This window comes from Crocuta crocuta, unplaced genomic scaffold (assembly GCF_008692635.1).
Source record: "Crocuta crocuta isolate KB4526 unplaced genomic scaffold, BGI_CrCroc_1.0 scaffold149, whole genome shotgun sequence".
NCBI lineage: Eukaryota > Metazoa > Chordata > Mammalia > Carnivora > Hyaenidae > Crocuta > Crocuta crocuta.
The window spans coordinates 2,604,932-2,616,064 of NW_027551561.1; the positions used below are offsets into that span (position 1 = coordinate 2,604,932).

Below are 11,133 nucleotides of genomic sequence, written 5' to 3' on the forward strand. Positions count from 1 at the left end.
CCCTTCTTTCTCTCTCTCTCTCTCTCTTTCTTTTTTTCTTTCTTTCTCTCTCTCTCTCTCTCTCTCTCTCTCTTTCTTTCTTTCTTTTTATGGCAAGAGAGCCTATAGTTTCATCGGGCTCTCAAAGGGATCTATGACTCAAAAAAGGTTAATCACCACAGCTTTAGGCATTATTTTGCCTGATTCTCTGCTTTAAAAGATGAGGAAATGGATTTCTTGAACTCTTAGTTTCTCCTTCAAGCCTCTGTTGCTTATTCTGGAGCGACAACAGCACAGCCTACGCGGTTCTCCTCCGGCAGCTTCTGCTGCTTCCCCGGCGCTGTGGAAACATCCGCGTGAGGCCAAACAGCAGGCTGAACGGCCAGCACTTCATTTTTCACAGAGAAATGGAGAGTCCCTGAGGAAGGGAGGTCTGGCTCTCGGCCCGAAATACCATGAACAATGAGTACACTTTACATGAATCAAGGCCACGTGAGAAAAGTAGATACCAGAATTATAATAAGTCAGAAAAATGACTCTCTAGACCGGGTAGGTTTGGGGCAAGAATGTGGTTGTCTCAGATAAACTTTAAACCTGGGACCGGCAGCTCTGAAACCTTCTTAAAAAGAAGAGTTTGGGTTAATGAGAGAAGACGGGGCTCTGTCCAAAAACAGTCATCCAAGTGGTCTGCTCTAAGACCTGTTACTCTAATAGGCAAACAACTGATCTTCTCCCTGCCCCTCGAGGGGGCCTGTTAACATCCTAACAAAAAACTTTTTACACAGAAAACAGGGTGTTTCAAAGGAGCAAATGGCAATAGTTAATGACTGCCTTTCTGTGTGCCTTCGGACATGAGCACAATGGATAGAGGGGCAGACTGGCTTTACAAGGCCAAACGTAAAAGTAACTATTGTTGGGGGGGAGGGGGCAGGAGGTTGTTTTTGTTAATATAGAAGCTCTTCTACAAAGTTTATTTTCTAAGGCTTTAATATGAAACATTCTGTAATCCAGGAGGAAAAGAGTAGACTCAATCTATAAAACCAAATAGGTGAATAATGATAATGTTCCATGCAGTGATTCCACTTGAAATTGTCTCTTAATCTTACAGTTTACCTCCAAAACATATTTGGAAATGAGAATTTGCTAGCCCGCAACAGGAGGATTCAAAACAAAAAACAAAGAACTAAGTTTTAGCACCTTAGTTTTAACAGTTTCCCAGAGAACTCTTGAGAACTTCTCAAATGCTACTGCACTCCCTGCGTGAGCCACCGTCTGGTCCTCCCAAGTGCGTTCTTTAGGCTACAAGGCCAGCCTGTCTCCAGAAACCTGACCTTTCCAAACTCTGCCTTCCCGTGTGGAAGGGGCTTCAATAGTTCCTCTGGCTGTGGACAGAGGATGGGGAGGGGTCTTCCCCCTTTGCGTGAATTATGGACACTGGAGCTTGAACATCCTTCCCTGGCTGTGAGGAAACTTGGCTGCGGTGGGCTGCTTTGGAAAAGTCCTGGGGGCCCCTGAGTTCGTAAAAAGTATATACATTAAATGGCTGATCATCCATAAAAGGAAGCAAGAATCCATCAGTCCCTACTGACATAAATACACACACACACACACACACACACACACACACACACACACACACACACACACAGCAGGGAGAAGGGGAGGCGTTTCCTTACAGAAGAGATCCAATTAATAAATACAGGAGAAATGATGGAAACAGAAAATGAACATTTGGCAGACGCCACAGTAAATTATTGCTGCAGGCAGGAATCATCAAAGCATGTCAAAATGAGTGGGCAAAGCGTGAGGAGACACAGGATATTTACGTAGTCCCCAAGTGTCCCCCCACGAGATGCTTATGAATTACAAAGAGAAAAACAGTAGCTGCACAGCAGAGAAAGCTGGTGAGCACTACCCAAAGCAAGTGATCAGAGCTGACACCACCAGTGAGGGGACAGGTCTGCACAGTGTGCCTCCTGCTACGACGCACTGAGAGGGACACAGCATCACCTCTACGGTATACTTGCCCACGATGCAATAATCTGGATTTTATCAAGCGCAAACATCAGACAAATATAGAAAATAACTTGCCAGTGCTCTGTGAAGTGTCAAGGTCATGGGAGACTAACAGGAGACTGAGGAGGTATATTCAAGGTTGAAGGAGACTAAAGAGACCTGACAACTAAATGCACGATGGGATCTCAGGCCAGAAAATGGACATTCATACCATAGCGATTCCCTCCTGATTTTGATAACCGTGGTTATGTAAAATGGTCACATTCTCTGGGGGAAGGATATATGAGGATTTTTTTATAGCTTTCCTGTGAAGTCTACATTATTTTGCAATGAAAACTTCAGCAAATGATACTCAAAAATATATTACAGATTAGGCTTTCTTTCTCTGGTTTCCAGTGCCTAACGTTGTCAAGGTTTGTGGGCTGACGTGCAACTACATAAGCGCTCAGCGCCCACAGGGGAAGGGGTTGTTGGGATCCATTTGGGAGCTTATTTGAGTCAAACTCAGGCTTCTATGATTTATGAACACAGTAAGTGACAACATTCATAAGATATAAAGAATATCCTTAGTAGGTTTCCAGCGGGGGTGGGGTGGGGGGGTGGTGTCACAGGAACCATGCCAAGTCCCTCCTGCAGCTTCTGGAAGGAGTCATGCCCTTAGGAGGCCCACCCGTGACCAGGGGAGGGGAAACACAGTAGAAAACAGCAAAATGTTCATCACTCACTTGTCCTGGGACTCGATATACACATAAAGATGAGGCTCAAAACACTTGGAAACAATGCCATGAAATGGATTGTCTGGGGCTTTAGGCTTCTTTGGCTGTAAAGAAGGAGAAAAAAATAAGAAGAAAGAAACCTACACTAGAGCCATCTTTTCAAGTTTTCAAGCGGTTTCAAAGAAAACATTCCTTCAAAGTTCACTCCTAACACAGATAAAAAGCACTCAATATAACTAAACCAGAACCAGGTCCTGCCTTATGACTCAGGCCAGTTTGCAGACAAGGAGCCAGCTTTGTTAGCATCACTGACCGCCTTTATGGTGAAAGATTGCCTGCCACTCTGATAACACATGCGCTTTTGATTTGGAAGCTATTCATCATCTTACTGATGTTTTAAAAATTTAAATCCTAGCTAAGAATAGCACCTTATATTTATACAGTGCTTTAAAAGGTATAAAGTGTTTTCATGTGATCTATTTTTTTAAGTTAACAAATAAGTATGAGAGAGAGAAAGAGCACGCGAGCACACAGGAGGGGCAGACAGAGAGAATCCCAAGCAGGCTCCATGCTGTCAGCACAGAGCCCGATGCGGGGCTCGACCTCACGAAACCGTAAGATCATGACTTGAGCCAAGACCAAGAGTCAGACACTTAACTGAGTCACCCAGGTGCCCCCATGTGATCTATTTTTGACAGCCTCCATTTACCGATGGTTATCACAGACCAAACACTTTGCCATGAAGTGACATCTCATCTATTCCTCACAACAACCCTCAAGGTAGGAATTATTACTACTACTTTACACCTGAAGAAAGGAAGGCTCAGAGGGTTCTAGCGGCCTGCCCAAAGGCACATGGGGAAGCTTCCCATCTCCTAAACTAGAATTCTTTCTGTTAGAGCACTGCTTTCCTGCAGTGGTTCCTAGATTGTTGAATTTCACTGACAAGTAAATGTAAGAAAAAGAAGTGTAAGGGACCAATATAGCATTGGTGACTTTTTATTTTGCTACTTTTCATTCTCGGTAGGTTCCTGAAAGAAAGAGTATTTTACACCCAAACATTTTATAGGGAGAACATAGCAGCAAGAGGGCAGTCCCTCCTTTTCAGACAGCTGGTGACCCTATATCAGCTTGCTAGCTAGGCAGGCAACAGACAGCTGTGTCTTTATTTTTTGGCTTGGACCAGTGTAAAACAGGGCTAGCACTGGTCCCCAACTGATACTTAAAAACCACTGACATACAGACCATGTAGGTAGGCAAGCATTTAAAAACTATACTTGCTCCCTAATTCCTTTTCAAAAATCTCTAAAAAATAAGCAAATCTCTTCCTACATATTTTGTTCTATTCCTAAAAAACGTCAATTCTATTTATTGTCAAACACCAGCGAAAGGACCCTGAGGCCTTGCTCGGGCTCATACCAGAATACAATTTGGGCATAAACTGACACCCACAGCATACTTATTGAATTGAGCTGTTAATATCTTTTCATAAATACAGAAAAAGCTGAGCCCCTAATAGGAGAAAGAATGATTCCCTTCTTCTAGTAACTTTTAAAAATAAAACACTCTAATGGTTAAAAGCAACTGTAAAAATTGGATATGAATACCAAAAATTAAATGTCAACTGGAGACATATCCCATTCAATCTCATATCTAGCTCTCTTCCCCTTTCACCTTTTGAGAGTTCCCTGTCTTTAGGTGTTTTGTTTTTGTTTTGCAAGATTTTTAGAAATTCTGCTCCTTCCTAAAATCTGGGCTATTTTCCCTTTTCATCCCAAAGCCACTGCCAAAGTCAGGTCTTAGGCTAAGACTACAAGAGGCTCCCAAGACTGGGTTCATGAAAGTTGAACTGGTGGGATTCAAAGCTCCACTTCATTTCACAGGTGCCCCTGGAACCTCTCCCGCATGTCCATCAGTTTAACATGGCGGATCCACGACACGGTGTGATGGCTGCGTGGGGGTGGTCCTTACCTAACTGTTCTACATTTTCCACATTAGTTACCTATTTTTTATTATTTTATTCTTTCCAATAAGATGATTTTTAAATGAATAGACAAATCTGATTTGTCTAACTTTTGTAAGACTAGATATCCTGATTTTAGAACTAGAAAATATAATCACAACACCCAAGTACCTTTTTATTAATAAAATATAATCATTATAAGGGTTATAATTATCCCCCTCATTTATATCTTCTTCCCTTGATAAAAATATTCACACATCTGCAGGATACCTTCTGGTAATTACAAAGTGGAATATAAATTATATAATAGAGAATGTCATATTTTTAATTAATTTTTTAAAAAGTTTATTTATTCTGAGAGAGAAAGAGAGAATGAGCAGCAGAGGGGCAGAAAGATAGAAAATCTTAGGCAGACTCCATGCTGACAGCACAGTGTCTAATACGGTGCTCGATCCCCAAAACCACGATACCATGACCTGAGCTGAAATCAGAGTCAGATGCTTAACCGACTGAGCCACCCAGGTGCCCTAGATGTTGTCATGTTTTAAATCAATGTGTATATTTTGAATTTGGTTTTGTTTCCAAGTTCATGTGCAATATTCCAATTACTGACACATTTTAATTTATCACCTTAGAATGGCTACATTATGAAATTTAACTCTACAAATTAGGTAATAGTATTGTACTGATACACACTTTCTGATTTTGATCTGTGGTGATTTAAGTGAATGACCTTCTTAGGAAATGCACACAGGAATATTTAGAGGTAAAGGACATGATACCTGCTAACTTAACAAACTGTCTTGAGAGAGAGACAGAGATGAAGGTGGGGAGAGAGGGAGAAAGAAGAAGAGAGAGGGAGAGAGGGGTGGGAAGGGAAAAAAAGGAAACGATAAAGTGAATGTAGCAGAATGTTAACAATTGGTAAACCCAAATGAAAGATATTTGAGGGTTCTTGTAATATTCTTAAGACTATTCTCTAATTTGGGTATTTTCTTTTTCTTCTTCTTTTTAATGTTTTATTCATTTCTGAGAGAGAGAGAGACAGCATGAGCAGGGGAGGGCCAGAGTGAGAGGGTGATACAGTATCTGAAACAGGCTCCAGGCTCCGAGCTAGCTGTCAGCACAGGGCCCGACGCGGGGCTTGAACCCACGAACTGTGAGATCATGACCTGAGCCGAAGTCGGACGCTTAACCGACTGAGCCAACCAAGCGCCCCGGGTATTTTCTTTTTAAAAAGTAAAAAATAATGACAAAAAGCTTGGGAGATGGGTGGCGACGGACTGGCAGATAACCCCAGAGAGTGTTGTGGAGCACTCAAGCAATGCCACATTACCAATGTTCGAACAGCCTGGGGGACAACAGTGTGGGGAAATGCAGACCTCCGTGACTGAGCAAAATGGGGGTTAGAAGCAACTGCACAGACTGAGTAACGCACTACAGTTACAGTAGCTGTTGCAGCTGGGGGAGGCTGGGAGATGGGTAAATGAGACCTCTCTGTACTCCGCAACTACTTATGTAGTTCATAATTATTTAAAAATACAAAAAGAAATTTTTTTTTAAATATTTTTATTTATTTCTAGGCGAGAGAGAGAGACAGCGTGAGTAGGGGAGGGTCAGAGAGAGAGGGAGTCAGAGACTGAAACAGGCTCCAGGCTCTGAGCTGGCAGTCAGCACAGAGCCCGACGCGGGGCTCGAACCCACAAACCGCGAGATCATGACCTAAGCGAAAGTCGGACGCTTAACCGACTAAGCCACCCAGGCGCCCCTAAAAAAAATTTCTTTTAATGTTTATTCATCTTTGAGAGACAGAGCGCAGGCTGGGGAGGGGCAGAGAGAGAGGGAGACACAGAATCTGAAGCAGGCTCCAGGCTCCGAGCTGTCAGCACAGAGCCCGACACGGGGCTTGAACTCACAAACCGTGAGACCGTGATCTGAGCTGAAGTCGGATGCTTAACTGACTGAGCCACCCAGGTGCCCCAACATATAAAGATTTTTTACAAAGTGGTACAATGTGCTCGACGAGGCCCCACGGAACAACACTCAGACCCCACGGAACATCATCAGACCGCGCAGGCGCCCCAACACTACAGCAGGTGACTGCCCCTAATACCACTCCCGGCAGGGAGACCTGACACCGTGTCTCCAGGTCCCTTGCAGCGTTTTTAGTGTGAGTTGGAAGCAAAAGGGGAACAATGGGAGGGGCTGCCCGAAGTTTCCTTTTTGCCTTTTGTCCACAGGGCTGCCTCTGGCCTGTAGCTGCTTTATGACTGTGCTCCTATTTAGATAAGAGGTGCTGGAATTCAGCTCAAACTGGCGTCTCCCTTCACACTGGCCAGCTCCCCAAAGGGTTGATTCTCAGCTTAAAGAACACACTAACTCATTTAGCAGTAGCACTCGGGCTCCATTTCAGTGTGTGTGAATTCTGTCCAGAAGCCGCAGATGTTTAAGTTATTTCCTCTCGGAGTTAGATGGAATAATAGAAGGTTACTGTTGTCACAGTCAGGAGCTGTGCAGCTGGCCCCATTTCCTTTTATTACTATCCAGTGTAAAGAGATGAATCTAACTGCTTGATCACCAGAAGGGTACATTTTTAAACCAGAAATTCCTCATTTCTTCTCTCTTTGTCTCTGGGCACCCTCAGTCCCCTTTCAGATGTTGTTTTTTAACACTGGAAGTAGGCTGGCAACTGCTCAAACTAAATACCTCTTCTTGAGTTCACACTCCTTTCTCACCAGCATACGCTCCAGGAGCGAGCGGGGAGGGGCCCTTCCACATTGCGGGCCAACTGTCTACCTAGGCAGTGACGCAGTGGGTTAGGTAACCCGGACAGCCGCGGGCTGGGCTCACCCCTAGCATCCTGTGGCCTTCCTCCCCGAGGCCCCACGGGGCTCCTGCGCTTCCTGCGCACCCAACTCCAGAAGCCAATAAGGGGCTGGGAAGACGGAGATCCTGGAGCTCCCACCTAATGGACCACCAGCAAGGCAAGCCCCGGCGAGGCCGTGGGAGGCTGGGGACGGCATGTGAGGAGGCCTTAGTCACTGGTGTACACGTGTCCTCGCTAGCAAGTAGTGGCCAATGAAACTGCAGGTGGGTCTTCTGGTCCAGGGGTTTTTGGTACTTTCTTTTTAAACAGATCTCAAACCCCTCGTTTGGAAGAATTCCATGACAGACGGGATTCAGAAGAGGATTACTCTGTTTTGGAGGGACTCGGAGTGCTGGTCTCCTCCCAGCTCCCCACAGTGACATGTGATGTGGCACCTAGGAATATAGTTTGAAAATCACAGCCTCTCTCTAAAGATGAAAAAAACTAGGGAAGTCTAGAAAGAGTAAAAACCTACCACATGGTCAACAGTGTTAACAGCGGACCAGACTCCGGCTCTGCTCCACCCCCATATCTGTGTCCTGGGAATGAACAGCCCTGGTCCTTACAACAACCACCTCTGGCCTCCAGGATGAGCAAAAAGTTCCATGAGGGAGACAAATCATACGTATCTACCAAACTGATTTTGTAGTAATGGGGACTGTGTCATAATCCAGTTTAATGACATCTGGCGATGACTGGGTAAAGGGATAACTTTTCATGGTGGCCACTAGCACTGGGAAGACACAGAGCCCTGAAAACTGAACTAGCACCCAAAGCAAATGCAAAGGGTGCAGGCAACAGAGTGTGGGTGGAGGACACAGCAGAAAAATGAACTCTACATCCAGACTTCTTCCTATCCAGGTCCTTCCTCTAAATGTGAGAGATGCATTTCTTTAGTTAGAAGAAACCTGCTTTCTCCCACACGAGCTGAGATGACGGCTTTAAATCAGTTATACCTAATCCCACCGATCTCTGGGATATAGCCGTGAGGTATCCTTTCAGTTTATATATCCCCCTGTGTTCATGGGGTTCATTTCTCTGTCTTCCACTTTTCACTGAGACACCCCGGTGAAGCAAAAGAGCTCCAGGAAAGGAATGAATTCTAGTCTCTGACTTCGAGACCTTGCTTTCAGTGCTAGCTCCTCCACGCCCAAACTCTGTACCCCACGGCAAATCACTTGACCTCTCTGAGCTGCACGCACTACATTCATATAAAATCCTATAAAAAGAAAGACGGGGGTTGGGAAGAGGAAGTGGAACAGAGCATGCACAAGACTCTGAGACTATAAAGCCCATGAAAATGTGAAGCATCCACATTATTACAATTATTTAATCGGTGGACCAGACACACTTTACTGCATCGCTTCGGAGTTGCTCCTGGAAATTTTGTTCTCTTGGCTCCCACCACGATGGTCCAGCGACCCTTGCCGCACTGGGGGTGCAGGGTTAGCTGCAGAGCGCGTGGCTACAGGTTTCCCTGGCCGGACTTCCCAGTCGGCCTCCCTTTCAGTGGTGCCCAGAGCAAAACAACACTATAAAATAACCCGCGGGCAGCCAAGTGTAGAAAATTAAAAAGAAGGCTCGCTAATCCAGACAGGAAGAGGTCGGATTTATTGCTCTAATCGCTCTGCCGTAAAATGGCAGTGAAGCAGGGACACCATGCTTTAGGATGGAGGGAGAGGAAATTTAGAGTTGGACAGAAAATCCGAAGGAAATGAAAGTGTTAGTGTGCCTTGAAAAGTAACTCTCCAAATATGCCACTGGTCACCTGGATGTTTCCAAGCCGCCCTGATGGCTTCCAGACCTCAAGGGCTTGGCTTACACTGACTGCAGACCTCGCCTAGCTGATGGTGCTGCTAACTTCACGGGGGATAGCAGAGCCCCTGGCACAGCCGCCAGACGTGGACATGACTGAGGGCTAGGCTGGCAGGTGCAGGAGGTGACGAACAAGGCAGGGCGGGGTTCCAACCGCCACACTGCTCGGGCCAATTAGGCTTGTGTGTGCTGGTCATTCCTGCAGGGGGCGCTCTTGGGGAACAGAGGTGGGCAGGATGGGCGCTTCCACTCAGTTTTCAGAATGCACCTTCAGATAAAGGCTTTCTTTCAGGCCACCAAAGCTGTCATCTCTGCAGGTGGTCAACAGCCAAAGGACCATATTTGGAGCGAGCAGACCCACACTCAGAAGCAAACATGAGGTAGGTTGCATGTGGAGATGCAAACCGGACTTACTTGATCTAAGTCTCCCTTCTCTATCGCCAGTTCCTCCATCTCTGGTGCTGGTTCATCTTCCAGGAAGGGATTGGTCGATTGGGGCGGAGACTCAAGTTTTTTCTGTTAGGAAGGCAAGAGAAAGAGGTATCATCTGAGCATATCCCCAATACCTTTCGCCACTGATCTGCTTTTTTTCTAGTCTCTCCAACAGCTGAATCACGAAATCTGATCTAACAAGCAAGAACGGAGATGACATGGAGCACATTCTCACCTCCTGGCCTTCAAACTATTTTCCATCTTCCCAAAACCTTATTGCCCACCCCAGTCCCAATCTGGCTGAAACTCTCATTCATCCTCAGCCTTCAAATTAGAAGTCCTTTCTTCTGGGAAGCCTCTCCCGTCAGTCAAGTTTGGGTTAGCTGCCCTGCTACACGTTTCCATCCCACCCAGTATGTCCCCTACCCAGGTATTCATTAAACTACTGCAACTGCCGAGTTATTTATCCCCACCAGAGTCCATGATCACAGGGATCATGTCTGTCTTCCTCACCCTCTATCTGGTGCTTGGCATTGACTAGCTGCTCCCTGAATATGAATGAATCAAAATGCTGGACGGGTTGGAATTCAAGAACAAACTATAAAACTAGTCTTATGTGTTCTAGGTTACAGACAGAAGTCCCTTCCCAAATAAGTCCCATTACACCAAGCACAACAAAATCTAGGGAGAAATTACTTCCCAGGTCCGGATGATGAACACTCTTCTAAAATATGTTGCTGAGTGGGAACACAGGCTAGCGGGAAAGCTGGAGGCACGAGGTACGGGCTTTGGCTCCAACTCTTCAGCTCTGGCCAGTCACCTAACTTCCCTCAGCCACCGCGGCCTGAGGTCACAGGTACAGGACTACCTGAAGGATCAGATGTGAGGAAGTGTGCAAAAGGCGAGAAGGGGCCCATGACACAAGTAAGGGACACTGGTGACAATTCCAGTGCAACAAGAGAATTGAGGCAGCTCTTAGAATTTTTTACAAATTTGACCTGAAGATGTTGTTTATGCCAGGACACTGGGAGTCCTAGCAGAGAGAAAACTAAGTGGACAAGGAGGAGAAGAGGGACTGGCTGGTGCTGGGGGTGAGGGGAAGGGGCAGGGAATGCCTCTTTGGAGACAAGAAGCCAGGTAGAGAGGGTGTTTCTAAATGTGACATTTTCATATATATCAGAGGAGCAACTTGAACTAACCCCGTAAGCCAGGAGGGACAGCACGTGGACTATAGTGTGAACGACTTTGTTAGGTGTCAGAATATCAGCTGAAGATACAAGAAAATGAAAAAAAAAAAAAAAAAAAAAAAGAAAAAAAAACAAAAAAAAACAACCCAAAAAAAAAAA

The 11,133-nt window shown here is 45.4% G+C and overlaps 1 protein-coding gene across 1 annotated transcript in view; it reads right to left on the reverse strand.

Annotated features, from left to right (window-relative positions):
• The window catches only part of VPS53 (VPS53 subunit of GARP complex), a 136,290-nt gene that overhangs the window by 53,856 nt on the left and 71,301 nt on the right, over positions 1-11,133 (reverse strand). The window contains exons 12-13 of the mRNA XM_077749623.1: positions 9,770-9,871; positions 2,721-2,815 (exon numbers count right to left, since the gene is read on the reverse strand). Of these exons, the coding sequence (XP_077605749.1) occupies positions 2,721-2,815; positions 9,770-9,871 (197 nt within the window). The remainder of the gene's footprint in view (positions 1-2,720; positions 2,816-9,769; positions 9,872-11,133) is intronic.